At 45.5% G+C, this 21617-nt stretch overlaps 1 protein-coding gene across 2 annotated transcripts in view; it reads left to right on the top strand.

The window, feature by feature from the left end:
• DAAM2 (dishevelled associated activator of morphogenesis 2) overlaps positions 1-21617 on the top strand; it is a 121172-nt gene that overhangs the window by 76461 nt on the left and 23094 nt on the right. Inside the window, exons 6-15 of one of the 2 annotated variants that reach the window (XM_077765012.1) lie at positions 2920-3253; positions 4126-4236; positions 5424-5527; positions 6714-6780; positions 8290-8407; positions 10385-10523; positions 13886-13944; positions 14081-14265; positions 14857-15156; positions 20123-20230. In XM_077765012.1, the coding sequence (XP_077621138.1) occupies positions 2920-3253; positions 4126-4236; positions 5424-5527; positions 6714-6780; positions 8290-8407; positions 10385-10523; positions 13886-13944; positions 14081-14265; positions 14857-15156; positions 20123-20230 (1525 nt within the window). Of the gene's footprint in view, positions 1-2919; positions 3254-4125; positions 4237-5423; positions 5528-6713; positions 6781-8289; positions 8408-10384; positions 10524-13885; positions 13945-14080; positions 14266-14856; positions 15157-20122; positions 20231-21617 lie in introns of those variants that run through there. The other variant, XM_077765011.1, reaches the window with a different exon arrangement.

Raw genomic sequence — 21617 nt, 5'->3', positions numbered from 1 at the left:
TCTTTGTCTTCTGACTGTAATTTTCTTAATTCCGCCCTCACTGGAGATGAATTTTCAGATTTAACAGCCATGATAATTATAGTAATAATTACTACGGTCATTCCCTTCACCTAAACCCCATCATAGCTATGCAACTGTCAGTTAATGACCTGCAAATTCATGGTATTTAAGGTGCAAATAAGGCATGAGTCTGCTGTGAGGGTGATAGGATTTCAGTGCTTAGATAAACTCTATAAATGAACCAAGTGGCTACTGTACTACTGTAGGTGGGACACAGTGGTCACAGATAACAGGGTAACTATTTGCAAACTGTATACAGAATAATATGCAAATACAGGATATCTGTTTGTGCTGATGGCTCTGGCCTGTACAGGTTTGTGACACGCTTCATTGAACTGGAGGGTTTGACCTGTCTGCTGAATTTCCTCCGGAGCATGGACCACGCCACCTGCGAAAGTCGCATCCACACCTCCCTCATCGGTTGCATCAAGGCTCTGATGAACAACTCCCAGGGACGGGCACATGTGCTAGCCCAGCCCGAGGCCATAAGCACCATTGCACAGAGCCTGNACATATAAACTTAGAATTAAATGATATCAAAAACAAAAGTAGTAAGCACTTGGAACTTATCACTCTCTAATTACCTAGTGATCTTACTACAGTTTAGTTTTATGTATGCTCTTCTTTACTCTTACATATGCCCTCGAGTGTACATCCATTGTATAAGCATGGTGGAAATACTGTTGATCCTGAACAGGTGGGTGTTAGGGGTGCTGACTCCCACACAGTCAAAAATCCACATATAACTTTTGACTCTCCCCAAACCCAACCACTAAAATCTTACCATTGACCAGCGGCCTTATCAATAACATAAACAGTTGATCAACACATATTTTATGTTATATGTATTATATACTGTATTCTTATAACAAGGTAAGCTAGAGGGAAGAAAATGTTAAGAAAATCATAAGGAAAATACATTTATAGTATTGTACTGTGTTTATTGAAAAAAATTCTCATAGAAGTGGACCTATGCAGTTTAAACCTGTGTTATTCAAGGGTCAGCTGTACAATAAACATCTCTTGGAAGGCAGGCGTCCATTTCCAACTTCCCAACTCCACATTCAATGATGTCACATTGACAGCTTGAAATCAGCTATGCTAGCAGTGTTTGTACAATGGAAATTGGCAAACACTACAATCAGGCCTTCTTTTTTTCTTTCTTCAGAGAGCCAGTTGTTAAATGTTTACCAGCATACAGGTGTGAGTGTGTGTGTGTGTGTGTGTGTGTGTGTGTGTACACACGTGTGTGGTCTGGGCTGAGCTCTCTACTTTCAGAGCCTGGAACAAGAACCTCAGGAGAATGGGAGTGCCTTAATCTTTCTGGCTGCTCAGGTGTGGGTGGGAGGCTGGTATGGGAAGGGGACACAGGAAGGATGAGGACATCAGGAAGGGAGAGGGGTTGAGGGAAGGCTTCCAGGTTTGTCTCCTACTTCAATTTATTTTTCTTTCCCTTAATAAAATGCTGATAAAGTTACACACAGTCATGGTGGAAATTTTGCAGAATACAGAAAACATATAATAGAAACAAATAATACCCATTTTAAAAACTTAATTTGAGAGTATATTCTATTTTGTAGGCATATTTATATAATATGGAAATACATACAAATACATTTGGGATCAAACATATTAATTATATAAAATGGCTCCCTCAGCCCCATTTATGACCTTTTCTTAGACCATTATTGTTCTACTAGATCAAGTGTTCTAAGCCTGTGTGTGTGTGTGTGTGTGTGCGCGCACATGTGCCATGGGTGACCTTGCACCAGTTGAAACCCATTAACTGCTTATCAGAATGATGTTTTTAAATAATAAAATAGATAAAATAGATAAGATTAAAAATAAACCAATTAAATGGAAAACACAGCCAGATTTTAAACATTTGTGAGATAGCAATGTATGTGTTTCTTTATGCCTTAAAGAGCAAGAACTAGCAACCACCATAATTTTGAAGTGCTGATAAGTGGAAATGATAGTTTGAGATACCGATAACAACTATAATTTGATATGAAAATAGCTGATTTCTTTGAGTGACAAAGTCACAGATTCTGCTAATACCACAGTTTATTGTCTGCATTCATCATCAAAGGACAGGATACATTTCAGGCAGAGGTTACCAAAAATAAAAGTCTAATTTTTTTCTTTCCCATCCAAGTTCATAGACCCCTGTGTGTTAGCCATAGACCCTTTAGGAAAACACAGACTCCAGGTTAAGATCCCCTGAATTAAATGGTTTTTAATGCTTTTTGTTAACATTCAAGATAACTTAGCTATTTTCTTAAATAACTCTTGATGAGCACCTTCCCCAGGCTTGGTCCTGTGACTCNTGTCTTCTGACTGTAATTTTCTTAATTCCGCCCTCACTGGAGATGAATTTTCAGATTTAACAGCCATGATAATTATAGTAATAATTACTACGGTCATTCCCTTCACCTAAACCCCATCATAGCTATGCAACTGTCAGTTAATGACNCTGCCCCTCCTCTTTGTCTTCTGACTGTAATTTTCTTAATTCCGCCCTCACTGGAGATGAATTTTCAGATTTAACAGCCATGATAATTATAGTAATAATTACTACGGTCATTCCCTTCACCTAAACCCCATCATAGCTATGCAACTGTCAGTTAATGACCTGCAAATTCATGGTATTTAAGGTGCAAATAAGGCATGAGTCTGCTGTGAGGGTGATAGGATTTCAGTGCTTAGATAAACTCTATAAATGAACCAAGTGGCTACTGTACTACTGTAGGTGGGACACAGTGGTCACAGATAACAGGGTAACTATTTGCAAACTGTATACAGAATAATATGCAAATACAGGATATCTGTTTGTGCTGATGGCTCTGGCCTGTACAGGTTTGTGACACGCTTCATTGAACTGGAGGGTTTGACCTGTCTGCTGAATTTCCTCCGGAGCATGGACCACGCCACCTGCGAAAGTCGCATCCACACCTCCCTCATCGGTTGCATCAAGGCTCTGATGAACAACTCCCAGGGACGGGCACATGTGCTAGCCCAGCCCGAGGCCATAAGCACCATTGCACAGAGCCTGCGCACAGAGAACAGCAAGACCAAGGTGGCCGTGCTGGAGATCCTGGGGGCTGTGTGCCTGGTGCCCGGCGGCCACAAGAAGGTGCTTCAGGCCATGCTACACTACCAGGTGTACGCAGCTGAGCGGACGCGCTTTCAGGTGAGGGGCTCCTAGGGGGCTTCTTTAAAAAGACTTAAGGGCTATTAAGAGATATGGGTTTGGCTGGGAAAATGGACTCCTCACTGGACTGTGGGCTCTTTGAGGCTGGACCGTTGGTCTGTGGTTCTACATTTCGGAGCCCAGTGCTTGGCTAATCATAGGGGTTCAGTCAAAAGTTGAACTGAATGCAGTTGCTGGGGCTAAGAATTTAGGTCCTATACCTGGGCCAGTGCTTATTAGGGGACCTCAAGAACAGTGCTAGGAGCTCAGACCCCAAGAACAGTCCTAGGAGCTCAGGCCATGCTATTCTCTTTTCTTTTCCATTACATGCCCCAGAAAAGTAATGAGATAGTAAGTATAAAGTGTCATATGTAGATAAGTATCAACAGATCTGATCTGTCATTGTACTATAAACTCCATAGTTTACCTACCCGTATAGGCTATTTTTTTATTCTGTCATCAAACATTTTTAAGCACCTACTCTGTGCAGAAAGTGGCCCCTGACCTTTTGCAGAAGATGGAAAAGAGGTAAAAGGCAGTGTCTGTGCTGTCAAGGAGCTAGGCAGGAAGATTTATGAGGCATAAACAGCTAGAGCTGTAAACAGTTGTAAAGTGCTAAAGCAGCACTTGGCACTGCCTCCACAAAATAAACTAAGCCCTGGAGGTGAGTAGAGAGGAGGCAAGGCAGAACTGAGACTGAGGTGTGGAGAGTGAATGGATGCTTCTTGGAAAAGCTGAGCTTTTGGGAAGGTCCGAGGTAAGCTGGATAGATTGGGTAGAGAGAGCACAGGGGGATGCTAGGCAGCTGGAATGGCAGGAGCACAGGTACAGAGGCAGGACTTACAGGATCCTGAACCTGCCTTTCCATCCAGACACTGCTGAATGAGCTAGACCGAAGTTTGGGCCGGTACCGGGATGAAGTGAATCTGAAAACAGCCATCATGTCCTTCATCAATGCTGTCCTCAATGCTGGAGCTGGAGAGGTGAGGCATCTTCTTGCCCTTACTGTTCCTGGAATTTCTCGATCCCAAGGTAATATGTGCAAGGGCCTCTGGAGAAGTGGCAGAGAAAAGGGGCCCAGACCTCTGGTTGGCATCGTTGCTACTACCAGCATTGTCTTCAGATTACCTTTATCAACTCTCACCTCCTTCCCTTGGGGCTGAGAAAGGATAGCTTATCATGACCTTGCTGTCATGAGGGGTTCTTTGGGAGATTCTTGCATGGATAACACCAGGCATTATGTGTATCCTGGACAAACCTCAAGCTTGGCTGGCTGATGCTGGCTTCTCATTTATGGGAGGATGGCAAGTGTTGGCTCTTCTTTCTAGAGCTTTCCAAAGACCTACTTCTGGACTGATTTGTGAGTTGGCTGGTTATGCCCTCTAGCACCTTCTTTTAGGAGGTGTTGCTTCTGATTTTCCTTACTTTGGGGTCAGAATGGGATTCCCAGACCGTAAAAACAGCAACAGTTGAAGAAGACCATGAAAAGCAGGTGAACTCCCCAAATGCTAAGAGAATCAGATGCACCAATCAAAGTCAGTTTGTTGAAGGGAAAAAAGGGGCAATGATCTTTACTTTTCCCTCTTTTTTGCCAGGATACTTTTCTTGCATCCAGTCCTGATGAGCTGAGTTAGGTGAGGTGGGTTGGGAGAATAATCTGTCCCTAAGATGCTGACGTCACCTTTGTCAATATTAGCTATTACAACTAACAACTGCTCTGATTAGTTGGTGACCATACTTCATCAGGCAATTTTTAATGAATATCACCCCCGTAGGTAAGTAATATCATTCCCAGTTTACAGATGAGGAAACTAAGGCTTTCCCAAAGTTACAAAACTAGTGAGTGTCACAGCAGGGATTTGAACCAAGATTTATGTGATGCCAAAGTTTATATTCTACATCACTCTCCAGTGATGCTCTTTGAGGCCAAAGGCTGAGAAAATTGGTAAGAGACTTACAGAACATGAAGCAGGAGAACTAATGGGAGTAAATAGCAAGGTCAAAGATGTCTCTTCCTGCCCTTTCTTGGAACTCTGGGACTAGAAGCAGTTCCAGATGGGTTGCTGCAGGTGATGTGGGATGATGACTATAATGTGATGAGGGGCCCACTGGGAACTCTTGTGGAAGAGCCACAAGCCAATGAGTCTGGTCTTCCCTTGGTGACCCCCAGGATAACCTGGAGTTCCGCCTACATCTACGGTACGAGTTCCTGATGCTGGGAATCCAGCCTGTGATTGACAAACTCCGGCAGCACGAGAATGCCATTCTGGACAAGTAAGGCCCAGCCACCTGTCCCCACTGCAGATGTATGGGAACAGTGCCTCAGTTGGCAATGATCATGACTTTCAAGAAGACTGCCCTTCCCACTGGAGTCCACTTGCCATACCCAATATCAATGTAGAATCAGCTCTGTGGGAGGGAGGTGGACAGCAATCCCACCTCCTTGTCCCACATCCTACCTGTGTCCCTGCCTCCTCTCTTTGCTGACCCTCCTTCTCAGCTCTGATGTTATAGGCAGGTGGGCCCAGTAGTCCTCAACTATGGCAGTACCCCCCCCCCCCAAAGAAGGCATTTGGAAACGTGGGAGTTTACTTTGGTTTTCAGACTAGCTAGTTGAGGGGTACTAACTGGTATTGGCTGTAGGAAACCAGGAATGCTAAGCATCCTTCAGGATACTCCTGCTTAACAGGGAAATGCCCCACCCCAAATATAAGACATAAAGGTCCTTGTTGATTAAAGGGCACAACTAAATTGCTACGCGTTCCTAGTGAACTCTGTCCCCTCTGGTTCTGTCCCATTGATATATTCTACATCACTCTACAGTGATGTTCTTTGATGCCAAAGGCTGAGAAAATTGGTAAGAGACTTATAGAAAGTGAAGCAGGAAACACTTTTGTTGCCCTGAGTCTTAAGTGGAATAGGATGGATTCTTTTGAATTGGAGATGGGAGTGGTTGGGGCAGAAAATGAGAGAAATTGGCTTTGCGGGTTGATCTGGGGACAGTATGAGAACCCTGTTGAAGGCAAGGCAGTGGTTCTTGACTAGGGGCAATTTTACCCCCAGGGGACATTTAGCTATGCCTGGAGACATTTTTGAAGGTGGGGCTGCTACAGGCATCTAGTGGGTAGAGATCAGAAATGCTGTTGAACCTTCCACATCTCACATATCAGCTTCCCACAACCAAGGATAATCTAACCCCGGATGTCAATAGCACCAAAACTGAGAAAGCCTGATCTAGGGTAATGGGACCCTGTGCTGGCCTCCCTGAGGAACAGACATGGGCTTCTATTAAAAGATGAGAGTGTTGGCCTACAGAGAGGTGGCTTCCTTCTGCTTTTTCCTTGGCCTCACTGAATAAAGCTTTCAGATTTAGTTGATTGAGGGCTCAGAGGGACTTAACCCTCAAACAAGGATGTCCTAGGGGTAATATCTATTCTCTCTATCCCCCCATCCTATCTAGGCATTTAGACTTCTTCGAGATGGTCCGGAATGAGGATGACCTGGAGCTAGCCAGGAGGTTTGACATGGTGAGGACCCTGAAGGGATGGGGCGACTGCAGGGGGTGGTGGCATCCAGGTGACCCCACAGCCACTTCTCCAGACTCTGTGTTATGGTAGGTCCAATGCTGGCTGGCTTCCCCAGCGAGTGGCCCACATGGCCAAGTCCTACTTCTAGAGCCCAGCAGCATGTTGGCTCTATAGGGCCCCGCCTGGTAGGGCATCTCCCCTGCTTGGAGATTGTAACCCCCAAAGGACAGAGAGCCATTTCCTATACATGATTAGTCTCAAATACCTCTCCTGGGCCTTTCCCCCTGCCTTTCAGCAATTGCCTAAGGCAACTCTCCCCATCACTAACCAGATCATGCTTCACAAACCAAATTGACTTTTTATTGCAGCCTCAGTAATCCTGAGAAAACACAGTTTGACCACTTAAATAATGTATTATAAAATCTCTACCCAAATAGAAACTTCTGGTGCTGCAGCAGTCACAAAGCTCCATCCCATTATATTGTCACAAAAGCCTTGATTTACAGATAAGCAGACTGAGATTAGCTTACCTGTTGTCACATAGTGAGAAACTAGATCTGGGATCTGAACCCCAGTTGTTTGGAACTATTCTACATGGTCCTTGAATTGTCTATGCCCACTTCTCTTTGTTTGACTCAACAGTTCTCAGCCAGGAGTGACTTTGCTCCCTCTTGCCCCTGGGGATATTGGCAATGTCTGGAGACATTTTTGGTTATCGCAACCAGTGTGAGGAGGATGCCACTGGCATCTGATAGATATTGGCCAAGAATGTTCCAGAACAGCCTGCAGTGAACAGGACAGCTCCCTACAACAAAGAATTATCTGATTCAAGATGTCAATAGTGCTAAGGTTGAGAAATCCTGCTTCACCTAATTAGGACATCTGCCTCCTCCTTTTCTCTGAGGCTCTCTTTCTCTCTCTCTCTCTTTTTTTAAATGTTTATTTTTGAGAGGGAGAGAGAGAGAGACAGAGAGTGTGTGTGAGCAGGGGAGGGACAGAGAGAGAGGAAGACACAGAATCCAAAGCAGGCTCCAACTTTGAGCTGTCAACACAGAGCCTGATGAGGGGCTCAGACTCACAAACCATGAGATGTTGACTTGATCCAAAGTCTGACACTTAACCACCTAAGCTACCCAGGTGCCCCAGCCTCTCTCTCTCTCTTTTTTTAAGTTTATTTATTTATTTTCGAGAGAGAGGGAGCAGAGACAGAGAGTAGGAGACAGAATCCCAAGTAGGCTCCATGCTGCCAGCACAGAGCCTGATGAGGGGTTTGAAACCACGAACTGTGAGATCATGACTTGAGCGAAAATCAAGAGTTGGACACCTAACCTACTGAGCCACCCAGGCAACCCTCCGTGCCTCTCTTTTTAAGCCTGGGCCAGAAGCAGGAGAAGGAGCGTTGTCCTGGGGAATGGGGCTCAGTGGATAGAAGCAGGGTTTTCTCCCTTCTGCTGCTGCTGCTGCTGCTGCTTGATGCCTCCCCATTCACTGTTCCCTCCACTCCCTCAGGTCCACATCGACACCAAGAGTGCTTCCCAAATGTTCGAGCTGATCCACAAGAAGCTAAAGCACACGGAGGCCTACCCCTGCTTGCTGTCTGTCCTGCACCACTGCCTGCAGATGCCCTGTGAGTAGCCCACACTTGCCGCTTCCTCAGCCGGCCTGAGCCTTGGCCAGGGGCAGGTTGAGTCAAGGTGTCAGGACCTCCTTGGCTTGGTGAGTCTGACTGTGTCTCCCCCTGCACATGCCCCCAGGAGCCTGGCCACAGGACTCAGGCCCTCTCTCTTCCCTCCCTCTTTGAGGTCAGGACTCCCACTGTCACCCAGGGGAGACATTGGGGACTTGGCCCTGAACAATGCTAACATCCTGGTCTCGCAAGAAGTAGCATGATCATTGCAAAAGCAAACAGCTTTGGCTGTTAGCTAATGGCAGAGGAGCAATCGGTTCTTTTGGGGAGCTCCGAAAAGAAGTTTTGTGGTTGGGAGTAACACAGATGTAGACTGAGCATGCCTGGTTTTCAAGGTTTTATCACTTCTCCATTTAGGCCTTGTGAGCACCACTTTACCATGCTTGTCCCTGCCTCTCTTTACAAATATCAAATGTCAGCATCTAAGCTTAGCAGATGCTAAGCTCTTAAGATCCAGGTGTGCACAGTGACTTAATAAATTACACATGATCACTAATAGCCACCCTAGCACGCATTTGAAATGAGCTATAACTGTACCATTTGGTATTTCAGCTCTTCACAAAATTGAATATTCGGAAGACTAGTGTGGCCAAACATCATGGTCAACCTAGGCTGACTCTCTAGTGCTGGTGATGGTGGCAATAACTACAGCTTACTGTGTGCCAACTCTGGGCCATGTGCAATGTGAGGTTCTCTGGCACAGTGTCTCTAAGCTTCAAAGTGACTTAAGAAGTATACATTATTATATCTGATCCACAGTGTATGAACTTGAGGCTGGGTGAGTCTCTATATATGACGGAATTTTTGTTTCTTTGGGGTCACAGATTTAGATGCGACATGTTCTACTTCTGTCAGCCAGTGATCTGGCTTTACCCTGTTTTCCTGGGTCAAAGGCAAGTAGAAAATTATACCACTTTGCAATGCCTGTGTCAGTGAAGTGATGGAAAGGAAAATGGCCACAGGGACCTGGACCAGGAAGCTATCCATTCTCCAAAGCTCTGTCCAGAGATCTTCATGGAAAGCATAGGAAGTCCTTGAGAAACCCAACTTCTCCTCATGAGTTCTTGTGTGTGGTGTTCCATGGGCAATGCAAAGGATTTCTTTTGCCTCCAAATGGGGCTTTGCAGACATGACTTTCTAACTCATAAGCATTGTGGTTTGACTTTAGTGGTCAGGATCATGCTGGATGATCTCCCTTGGTGGTCAGTTGAGACAAAGTACTTGGGCTCAAGAACTGAGGGAGAGAGGCTTGTGGCTAGTGAATGAAAAGAATGGCCATATCCCCCCAGATCGTGATGACAGGAGATGGGAGTTGGGCCCTGTGAGATCAGGCACCATGCACAAGCTTTTGCCTTCATAGTTTAGGGTCACCTTCACTGAGAAATCTGCCTGGATTCCATTAGCACTGCTCCGGCCCACTCTGACTCTGTCTCAGTGTATACCTGTAATTAGTTTCCATTCATCTTTCACTGTAGAACAACTGCACAGATAATCCTAAAACCTTTTCTTTTTTTAAATTCCCCTGGAGACTTCATTATTTAGCAGGTAATATTTTGGAGCAGATTTACTTTCTGAAAGGTGCTTTTTTTAGATAATGTAAGAGGCAATTTGCATTCCCAAGGCATAGGCTACTCAGGGTACCTACAGGGAAGAAAGGAAGCCAGGTAGCACTTCAGGGAGTAGAGAAATGTGTCGGAGGATTGACACTTTAATAGAGAGTCAGTTGTGGATCATCAAGAAATGACTGGATTTGTGAATCATCAGCATCATCAGTGCCTCCCCCATCAGACTGGAGGCTTGCCAAGGGAGGGAGAAGGCATGCCTCACCAGCTTGGACCCAGGCAGTGAGTGACTCTAGGGCTGGGCCTCAGGGGGGCTCCAGGGCTCAGTAAAGGTATGATGCCTATTGTTCCTCAGACAAGCGGAATGGTGGCTACTTCCAGCAATGGCAGCTCCTGGACCGCATCCTTCAGCAGATTGTCCTCCAGGATGAGAGGGGTGTGGACCCTGACCTGGCTCCCTTGGAGAACTTCAATGTCAAGAACATCGTCAACATGTGAGCAGTGGCCAGCTCCTACCTGTCTTCCTCCTCCTTCCTCATTTGTCTCCTGCTTGGAGTCTCACCATTGAAGCCTCTACTCCCTCTCTCAAAACCACACACTTCCAAATGCCCCTTAAGCGGCATTGTCCAACAGAACTTTCTGAGATAATGGAAATATTCCATACCTGCACTGTCCAAACATGGCCATTGAGCACTTGCTATGTGCAAAGTGTGGCTGAGGAGCTAAATTTTTATTTCAGTCTAATTAAATTTAGATAGCCATATGACCTGGCTAGTGACTATCACATTGAACAGGACAGATTTATAAAGGGTGTGCTCAACTTTCAATGATCCATTGCATGGAGTGGATAGAGGAAGAATTTAATCATATTAACTATTGGGGCGCCTGGGTGGCTCAGACGGTTAAGCATCCAACCTCAGCTCAGGTCATGATTTCGTATTTCATGAGTTTGAACCCTGCATCAGGCTCTATGCTGACAGCTTGGAGCCTGGAGCTTGCTTCAGATTCTGCCTTCTCTCTCTGCCCCTCCCCCACTTGTACTCTGTCTCCCTCCATCTCTCAAAAATAAATAAACATGAAAAATAAACAAGCAAGCAAACATATTAACTGTGGTCTGTGGGTTAACTCCAGTCTTCCAGCTTGCTTTTGTATGACCCATGAGCTAAGGATGGTTTTTATATTTTAAAAGAGTTTTTAAAAATAGACAAGAATATGTGACAGAGACTGTACCTGGTATTCAAAACCTAAAATATTTATTCTGATCCTTTAGAGAAAGTTTGCTGACCACTAAGATAGAGCATGGCAATCTAACTAAGGCTGTTGAACAAGGATGTGAGAGCCTAAGGTCATCTGGTTGATCTTTGTATGTATAGATAAACACAGAGAACCAAGTTTAAAGTCACATCAATTAATAACAGATGTAATGATAACACTTTTTAATTTTAAACTTTTACTTTATTTTTTAAAGAGTTTAAAATATTCCACTGTGTGTATATATATGTATACATACACAATGGAATGTGTATGTGTGTGTGTATATATATATATCACATTTCTGTGTGTGTGTACATTTATATACACACACACATATATACATAACATCTTCTTTATCCATTCATCAATCGATGGATATGGGCTGCTTTCATATCTTGGCTGTTGTAGATAATGCTGCTATAAATGAAAGTCTGAGCCAGTTGCCCTTTAAGCAGATAAACTGGCTCTCAAGGATTCATTATATCACATTCCAAAGCTAGGTAGAAAATTATTTTTGAACTATTCATGCTACTATTTCCATTTGTACAAGTAGTTGGATATTGATGTGGTTAATCCTACCTGGTATGCTGGACAAATGCACCTAGCCAAGTAATCAAAATGTAGTTTTATTCTTTTTGTTTTTGTTTTCTACTAATTCTTTACACCCTTTAGTAGGGAAGCTTTTTCTCTGCCCGAGGAGGAAGATGCCTCAGCTCCAATAAAGTTTTTGCTTCTTCTTGGGCAATGGAAGTCCTAAGATCATTTTAAGCCACCAATATAGTCTTAGTCGGGAACTAGAAGTACTGGTCCCAGATGTGGATCATGTGAATTCTAGATTTGATTTAGCCTTAAACCTCTCTCTTCCTGGGCTGCGGCTGGAAGCTGCAGTGAAAAAGGTGTGTGTGATGATTGGCTTTCTTCCTCTGTTCTGTTTTTCTTCTTCTTTTTTTAATTTTTTAAAATTTTTTTACTTATTTTTGAGAGAGAGAGAGACAGCATGAGCAGGGGGAGGGTCAGAGAGAGAGGGAGACACAGAATCTGAAACAGGCTCCAGGCTCTGAGCTGTCAGCACAGAGCCCGACGCGGGGCTCAAACCCACAAACCATGAGATCATGACCTGAGCCGAAGTCGGACGCTTAACTGACTGAGCCACTCAGGCACCCCTGTTCTGTTTCTCTGCTAATAACCCTTTCCACACACCCCTTTTCTATTACCTAACCAGTTTCTTAACCCCTATGAGGCAGTGTGGGGGCAGGAGGTAGAAAGGAACAAAGTCTTTCTTGATCAGGTAACTCAGTAAACAGGCTTCCTGTTCTCTGGCCTTAGAATATGGGTAGAGATACAAATTATTTCTGGAATCTTCTAAAGTTCTTTGCTGCATGCCTGTCACTATAAAACCCTGGTCACTGGCCATTCAAGGTTTTGTTTTCTTTTTCTTTTTACCCTTTGGAGCTATTGGTATCATCCCTTTAATCTTCTCCTGATTCACTGGCAATCCAGTGCACAATGGCACAGTGTTAAAGTATCCACTTTCTGCTATATGGACATCTCGGGCAGGACTTAAAACGGCATCAGCCCAGTGTCCCCATGAGGCTCACATTTGGTCCTTGAGAAACCCCCATGCAATGTCTGTACCAAAAAACTCTAGGAGTGGTAACCGGTCCCAGCACAGCACCACTCTCCTGGCTGATGTTTCCTCATTCTTTGGACCTGCCTGGCCCCAAGTCATACCCAAGTCTACCATGCCTCCCTCCAAACATCAAGGAATGTGGGTCAAAACTCTCTAAGAGTGTCCAAAAAAGCCACTAGATGATAGTAAGGGAGTTAGCACCTCTAAGAAGGACAGCAATGACTTTCTCCAAAGACATCTCTTCACAAATTATGTTCCATTTCATACTCTCTCCCCTCTTATATCTTGATATGGTGGAGGAAGCCAAGGTTCATGAACCTAACTGTTCCACATTTTCAGAGTTACAAAAAACAATGATTATTAGTATCTCACTTTGGGATTTCCTCTCTACTACACTTTGGTGTTCAGGTAATAGCTTAATTTTCACCCCCTTTACAAGAGTTTGACATGAGTGAGGACTTTCTGTGATTTTGATACATCCCCTCTTCACCCTCAGCATATGCACTCTATGGCTGTGGTGGGTGATTTTTCTTGTTCTTACACATTGGTCTTTGGAATCCTGGAGCACAGTAGGGCCAACATTTTGATCTGTCTCAGAGCAAAACATTCACTTTTACAAAGAGATACAAGTCATTAGAAAACTAAAGGAAGTCTGAGATTTAGTCCCAGCTCTACCATTAGTCAAGCTCTTGTCTTCATTTCTGGTCTCAAGAGCTTCAACTGTATCATGACATGGTTGAATCCTAAGTTATCTAAGGAATCTTTCAGCTTTCACAGTCCATGGAGAGACACATGAGAACTGACAAGAGCTGGGGATCTGTAGAGATACCTGGAGAGTCAAAATCCTACCCTCCTTGATGTGGCTGAACAGATTGGAGATCAGGGAACCAAAGTGGGGAATAGGAAGATGATATGTCTTCTGGGTAGTTGTGAGCCAACAGTCAACAGACCCTTCTCTGTACTCCCCACCAGGCTCATCAATGAGAACGAAGTGAAACAGTGGCGAGATCAGGCAGAAAAGTTCCGGAAAGGTAAGGGGCTCTGTCTAAAGCCACTGTACACTCTACACCAACTCTCCCCTGCCCACTATGAGACCCATTAGAGGCAGACACACACATATGCATGTTCTCTCTTCCCATTTACTCTCTGGTTCCACCCCCATCCCAGAACACATGGAGCTGGTGAGCAGGCTGGAGAGAAAGGAGCGAGAATGTGAGACAAAGACATTGGAGAAGGAAGAGATGATGCGGACACTGAACAAGATGAAGGACAAACTGGCCCGAGAGTCCCAGGAGCTGCGCCAGGCTCGAGGACAAGTGGCAGAGCTGGTAGCCCAACTCAGTGAAATCTCAGTATGTAGACACCCTTCTCTTCTTTTACATATTGAGCTGAGACCTTCAGAATATGCTGAGAAAAGCAGGTATAGGGAAGGGCCAAGGAAGTGACGAAGAAGTGAGAGGAGGACCCTGGTTCAGGACAGAGAGGACCTCTGAAGGTATAAGGGGTGGCTACTTTTGTGTTAATTAGTAAAAAATGCTCTTTCTCCTGGGTGACCCTGTCCCAGGAAGCAGAATGCATAGTGCAGGTACTATTTTGCCACCCGCCCCCGTCCCCCATGCAGCTGGATGCCCCTATGCAGGCTATAGCCTACACAAGTGTATGCATCATTCCTGCTGTTGCAGTGTGATAACTATGACTTTGTTCAGTGTCATGTATATGTGTTTTACCTATGTGTGTGTGTCTGTGGTTGTGTCTATGTGTGTATTGGGCACTTGGGACACAAAGAGGAAATGGGGGGGAACAAAATGTGTGTGGGAGGTGAGAGCAGGATTAGGGGTCTACTATAGATGAAGAATAGGGATAAGGAGAGCAATAGTGTGGTGGGGACATGATCGACATCATTGCTGATGGGTTTGTCTTTTTATTATTCTGTCTCCCCACAGACAGGACCTGTATCTTCCCCACCTCCCCCTGGGGGTCCACTTACCCTGTCTTCCTCGATGACAACCAATGACCTGCCTCCACCCCCCACCCCTCTACCTTTCGCCTGCTGCCCCCCACCGCCGCCACCACCTCTTCCACCTGGTGGGCCTCCCACTCCCCCTGGTGCCCCACCTTGCTTCAGCATGGGCCTGCCTCACCCTCCAGACCCTTGCCCCAGCAGTGATATCCCACTCAGGAAGAAGTGTGTCCCCCAGCCTTCTCATCCACTGAAGTCCTTCAACTGGGTCAAGCTTAACGAGGTAAGCAACAAAGAAGAGATCAGTAGGTCTATTCTCCCATGGCCAATGCCAGTCAGCCCCATGGATTGTTTTCACACTGTTTGTAGATCCCCTCTCATGGGTTCATTTTTTGGTGGGGGTAAGGAGGTAGTAGATGCAGAAGATAGGATTACTGATGGCAGGCAGCTTACCGTCACTGGGAAGAACACCTATACTGGGATGAGGAGGCATGAATGTGCTAAGGCTCATGTTGGCAAAGCCATCTACAGATAGAATTTGTGTGTGCTGAAGGTTAATGGAGCAATATAGATACCAGAACATGGGTCAACTAGGGTCACTTTCTAGACCACACAATGGCTGGACCAGAATTTTAAGGTTAGGGTCTATTTGAGGAAAAGAGTGGAAAGACTTTGGGCCAAGGTCTGGAGATGGTAAAGATCAGGACAGTGTGTTCAAATGACTGAAACTATGAAGCCATGGCAGGGGAAGTGATAGTACTCTTGCCATGAACAGTCTGATGTCAAGATGTAGCCATTTTGACATCCTCCTGGGGGAAGGTAAACATACCGGGTGCTTTCTAGACTGCTAGGTAGTGAGAAGCCCTGATGAATATTATCCACTAATAATCACCAATCCCAGGTCCAGATGTGGGAGTTGATTCCTCTGTTGGACTCTCATAAGCATGGAGGAGAGATGCCCTGGGTTGCATTAGGCAGCTAGCAGTTTCAGTCCATTTCCATCCTGGGTCAAGCCCTGCCTCTGGTTCTATACCAAGTCCTATTAAGAGGACCTGTGGCTTTGTCCCTGAGGTGTAATGCATAGATGGTAACTGAGTTCACTTAGCCTATCCCATATGCATACTTCAGCAGCAGCCATGCAGACATCATTTTAGAACTAGGACAAGTGGATGCTCTCTTTGTTTTCTCAGCCTTTTGGTCTAACTCTTAGGGAATTCATAACTGTATCTTCCTATGCAAGTTTAATTGAGCTCAGATGGAGACTCAGGTGGGAAGAGACTTGATTGTGAAGTAGGTGGCCAGCTGTTTGGTAGCTGACTCTCCTAATGGTAGACCAGCTAGCCAGTCAGTCTGAGGACTGCTTCGTGTAAAGCCTTTTGCAGGGGGCTGTGATGGAGAACAATAAAAGGTGAGACAAAACGCTGCTCTGTAAGCGCTTTGGATCTGGCAAATTAGGAATTTTGTTTAAGGAAACACCTAGAAATCCCAGACAGGGATTGAAGGGGAGGTTCTAACCTCTAACTAAACCAAGATTGGCTCTAACTAACTGTGACCTGTGTAAATCACTCACTTTGTACCTCAGTTTTGCCTGTCTGTGAGATTTCTAGGATTCCTTTTACCTCTGGTTTTATAATTGAGGTGGAAAGACAAAGCATGAATATAGCCCATTCATAGTCTCCTGGGCTTCTGATAACATCTCCAATCTAAGCTGGTAAAATTTTAGAGACACCTGTTAGAGTTTTGAAGCCACATAGTTGACGTTTGTGACAACTGTACTGCACAGCTGTGCTGTGTGGGCACTACTCCATGGTTGTGAGGCAGGCAAACAGCTCTGAAGAACCAAAGGCCACGGGCTATGTGGAAATGTTCAGTGTTCATGAACAGAAATAATACATATACTTCTTTGGGGTAAAAAACATGTATTTTTTCTTTCCTGTACTTACAAGTATAATTATAAATTGTACTTTTTAGGCTTTCTTTAAAAAAAAACTTTTAAATGTTTTAATTGCAGTATAGTTGACACACAATGTCACATTAGTTTCAGGTGTGCAACATAGTGATTTGACAACTCTATACATTATGCTATGGTATAGTATATCTATTTTTAATTTTCTGAGAAACCTGCATACTGTTTCCCTCAGTGGCTGCCCCAGTTTGCATTCCCACCAACAGTGCAAGAGGGTTCCTTTTTTTTCCTGTGTCCTCACCAACCCTTGTTCTTGTCTTTCTGATTCTAGCCATTCTGACAGGTATGAGGTGTATCTCATTGATTTGTATTTCCCTGATGATCAGTGGGTTTGAGCATCTTTTCATGTGTCTGTTGGCCATCTGTATGTCTTCTTTGGAAAAATGTCCATTCAGGTCCTCTGCCCATTTTTTTTTTAATGTTTTATTTATTTTTAGGAGAGAGAGAGAGACAGCGCGAGCAGGGGAGGGTCAGAGAGAGAGGGAGTCACAGACTGAAACAGGCTCCAGGCTCTGAGCTGGCAGTCAGCACAGAGCCTGACGCGGGGCTCGAACCCACGAACCGCGAGATCATGACCTAAGCGAAAGTCGGACGCTTAACCGACTAAGCCACCCAGGCGCCCCGCCCATTTTTTAATTGTATTACTTGTGGGTTGTTTTTTGGGTTTTTTGGTGTTGAGCTATATAAGTTCTTTATATACTTTAGATATTAACCCTTTATTGAATATATAATTTGCAGATATCTTCTCCCATTCCATAGGTTTCCTCTTGGTATAATTTAAGATTTTTAAAAGGTAATGAAAAGTTGATTAGGCACCTCATCATTAAGGAAGACAAACAAGGCAACTAATATTTTTGCAAGATTTTCATCAAGCAGAGCTTTGCACTTAGGATTTTCTCTGGGGTCCAGTAATAATACAGTCTATATAAATTCCCCAGGGGCTCTAAGCAGTCCAGAGTTTCATTCCTAGACTGGAAAGTACAAGTCTGATGGAATGGGGAATGGGAAGGATTTGCAGGAATTGTAGACATTTTTCAGCAGGGGTGGCTGGAGGGACATCGAACAATATCTGTGAACCTATTATCCCAGTTCCAAGCTTTTAATTGTGTGGCCAGGGGTTATTTCATCATTTTGGCTTCAGGTTCTTAATCTATAAAATGGGTGTAATTATGACATCTACATCAAAGGATTGTTGTGACGATTAATTGATATATAAAGTACTTGGAACAGTGACACATAGACATTCTTAATAATAAAAATATTAGGTGAGTTATTATGAGTGTCACTGCAATGCATACTTTGTGTGTTATCTCACATAATCCTTACTTTGACTCAGTAAGCAAGCATCATTGAGACTATGCTTCTTTTAGTATGAAATAAAAAGAGAATAGTACCCCTCTGCTTTCCAACAGTGTGCATAGGACTGCATAGTGGTGAGGCTGGGAGTGCAAGCTGGCTTGGTCTGTCTGACCCCAGATGCTCAGTGAGAGAAACACCCTGAAAAGTGTTTTGGAGAAAGGTTTCCCTGGCATGTAAAGGATGTCTCTAGAAGGGCAGAAGCTTCAGGAATCTAGACTGGAAACGATGAGATCTTGGCCAGAGTGATGCAAAAATTAAAGTTAGGCATTATTCTACACAGTGGGCACATCAGAGTGACTTGGTAAATGCAGCATGTGGAGGATACTGGGAATGGAGGGACCTCTGTCTGGCTCCAGAGTTCAGCCACACCTCCACAAAGAGCTGCATATGGCGATGGGGTGGCATTTGGCAAGAAGGGTGGGAGAGCTGGACGCTTAGCCTATTCTCTTAAGGGAAGCTCTCCCCAGGGTTGACCATCCAGCTCTCTCATTCCAGTCCTTTATTCTTGTCCTGGCCTCACCAGGAATAAAAAGCAGTGGCAAGCTTTACCTGTGTGGGCTTTCCCATGGAGCCCACCCACCTCCACTCCAAGCCTAGATTCAGATGGGAAACCAGTTAGAGGTTTCCCTTCCCTGCTTTCCTGAGTCAGTTTTCCCTCCCATCTTCTCTCTGCCTCCCACCTACCCCATTCCAGGGTCCTGGCTCCTTTCCCCAGTCCCCTTCCCCTACCCCACGCGTGCTCATGTGTGTGTGTGTGTGTGTGTGTGTGCGTGCGTGCACACAGTGGTTGTTTCTGCCATGAAAAGAATGTGTCTGTGTTGGGTTTGGCCAGATGCCTGTATCCCTTGCTGCTCCGAGCTTCCCAGCCCGGCATTCCACGAGAGGGTCCCTGGCCTTCGGAAGGCCACAGGAATGTCCCCACCCCCCTACTCTGGCCTAGCCTCCCCTTTCCAGAGTTTAAGAAAATAAAAGTGAGTGAAAGGTATGTTTCTCTCTCTAAGCCTTGTGGAGGGGGAGATGGAGGGAGGAGGGGGCGGTGGCCTTAGGAAGGTTCCCCAGCTGCCTTCCAGGCAGAGGAAGGTGGGAGATTCCATTTTAAAGGACAGCAAAGCTCAGGATGAGGCGAGGATTCCTGGAAGGACAGGGTCAGAGTGCCCTGGGACAGGCTGTGCTCTCTGCCCGCTGAGCCATTCTCAGGGTGCTATGAGACCACTGGGGCGTTCACCTTGGCTGATGGAGCCTCTCCCCAGGGCAGAGATTCAGTGCCAGGGTCCTACACAGAAGTGGAGCATTTCCTAGGTGGAGAGACCTTGGAATGTAAACCCTTGGACACATCCCAAGGGATAGGCCACTTTCCTGGGTCTGACCAACAGGAAGTTGTGGCAGAGTCTTGCTGGCCTGAGCAGTCACTATAGGGGTCAAGATGTCTCAGGCTTTGGCATTCGTCCACTTTCTGGGAGTCTGGGAAAGTGGGAAGAAGACCCCTGGGAGAGAAAATGACCATCTCAGTTACGAGAAATGTAGTGGGCACTGAGGATTTGAGGATCTCAAATATGTGCGGCCACTATTCCGTCCAGTGACTCCGGCCAACACTGATTTTTTAGGGAGCATGTCCTGAGAACACTGGTTTGATCTGGTTTCTCTGAAAGGAGTTTCATACCTTCTTTCATATTTGCCCACCCATCATTTCACTCCACTTGATTTCTGGAACATATTTACATGTGGTCCCACAAGAAAAGGAGAACAAGGGGGTTGTCTCTGGCCTCTGTCCTGGAGCAGAGTATTGAAGGTTTTGGGGAGATGAATCAACCCCTTCTGAAGGCCTGAAAGCCTGGCTACTGCAGTTGTGCAGCTGGGAACAGGGAGACATTGGACCTCTTCATAATGAAGGCGTTCTGGGTCTTCTCCCTGTGCTGAATCTTAGGAACGTGTCCCTGGCACCGTATGGAATGAGATTGATGACATGCAAGTATTTCGGATTCTGGACCTAGAGGACTTTGAAAAAATGTTTTCAGCTTATCAGAGGCACCAGGTAAGACCCTGCCTTGCCCCTTCAGCTGCTTGGGTCTAGACCTCCAGTCTTGACTTCACCTATGCCCCTCGAACCCAACCTTCGACCCCTCCTCTGTCCCTCCCTTATTCCCATGTATACTGAATGATTTTACTCCTTATTAGATACCATGCTTTACTAGGGACATGGATCTGAATTAGAGGTGTGAAGTTCAGTAGAGAGAAACATATCATTGTATTACAGTTCTGATTCACAGTTGTATGTATTTACATACCAAGTGCTGAAATACTATTTTGTCCATTTTCTCTCTTTCATCTTGGACCACTGAAGATGGAGCCTCAGACCTTGACCCCTATTCTTTCTTTGGACCCAAGATCTAGACACTACACCTAGCATGCATGATAACTTTCAAATCATTTTCTCCACCATACTTTACCAGCACCCACCTCCACGAGTCAGTCAGCCAAAGATGTCAGTGTTTCAAGGAAGATGGTGCTGCTCTAGGTCACGTTAGGGGGTTAAGGTGGGTGGGCCCGGGCAGGTATGGGAGAGCCTTGCAGACACTGCTTACAGATGGTTGGTCAGTCAGCCTGCTCTTCTAGCAGCAGTAAGGGGGTGGGAGGGTGGATGAATGCAGAGCATCCCTGAGGCAGCACCAGTTCTCAGACCTCGTCCTCACAGGAATGTGAGTCATGAGGTGTGTCTGGGCCCAGGAATCTGGACTGTAGCTGCCACATCTGGGGGCCCTCCCCCCAAGTCCTGTTGGGGCATTCCCAGCCTCAAGACTTGAGAGTGTGTTTTCTCTGGCCTCCCTCTGAAGGTTGTTTCCTCTCTGTGCTATGCCACTTTCTCCTGTCTTTTCTGCTGAGCCCAGGATACCAGCCCTGAGGATCCCAGGTGCCAGTGAGTGGGATCTGGGCCCTGGGGAGCAGCTGCATGTTGTAGCTGGGCTCCCCACTGCTTTCTGCCAAGCTCATACCTGTGGACAACCCTCCTGAGGGCACACAAGACTCTTCTGTAGGGGCCTAGCCAAAGGGGCAGAGTGGGGGTGGGACTCTGGCTTTGACTTGGGGTTCTAGAAAAAACAGATTGTTATTATTTAATTTAAATGTAAGTGCTCTGGGCATCTGATTCTTTACCCTAATTCCAGGCAGCATTTTTAGCCCCTGCCCATATCAGGCTGGCATGGCCTCAGGCAGCAGCTGTGGCTTAGCAGAAGAGGGAAGGAGTTCTTCTGAGCACTTGTGGATTAGTGCTCCTGAGTGGAACAGAGGGAACATGTATCAGGCATGGCCAATTATACAACTCTCCCTACCTGGAGAGTCTTCCTGATGTCTAGGATTCCAGCCTGGCCCATCCAGTTTCTAGGACCCCTGAGGTTGGGCTAGGATGGGGACCAGTGCGGAAA

The sequence above is a fragment of the Crocuta crocuta genome, unplaced genomic scaffold (assembly GCF_008692635.1).
Source record: "Crocuta crocuta isolate KB4526 unplaced genomic scaffold, BGI_CrCroc_1.0 scaffold44, whole genome shotgun sequence".
In the NCBI taxonomy this organism is placed as follows: Eukaryota; Metazoa; Chordata; class Mammalia; order Carnivora; family Hyaenidae; genus Crocuta; species Crocuta crocuta.
This window is presented reverse-complemented; position numbering and strand designations above follow the sequence as displayed.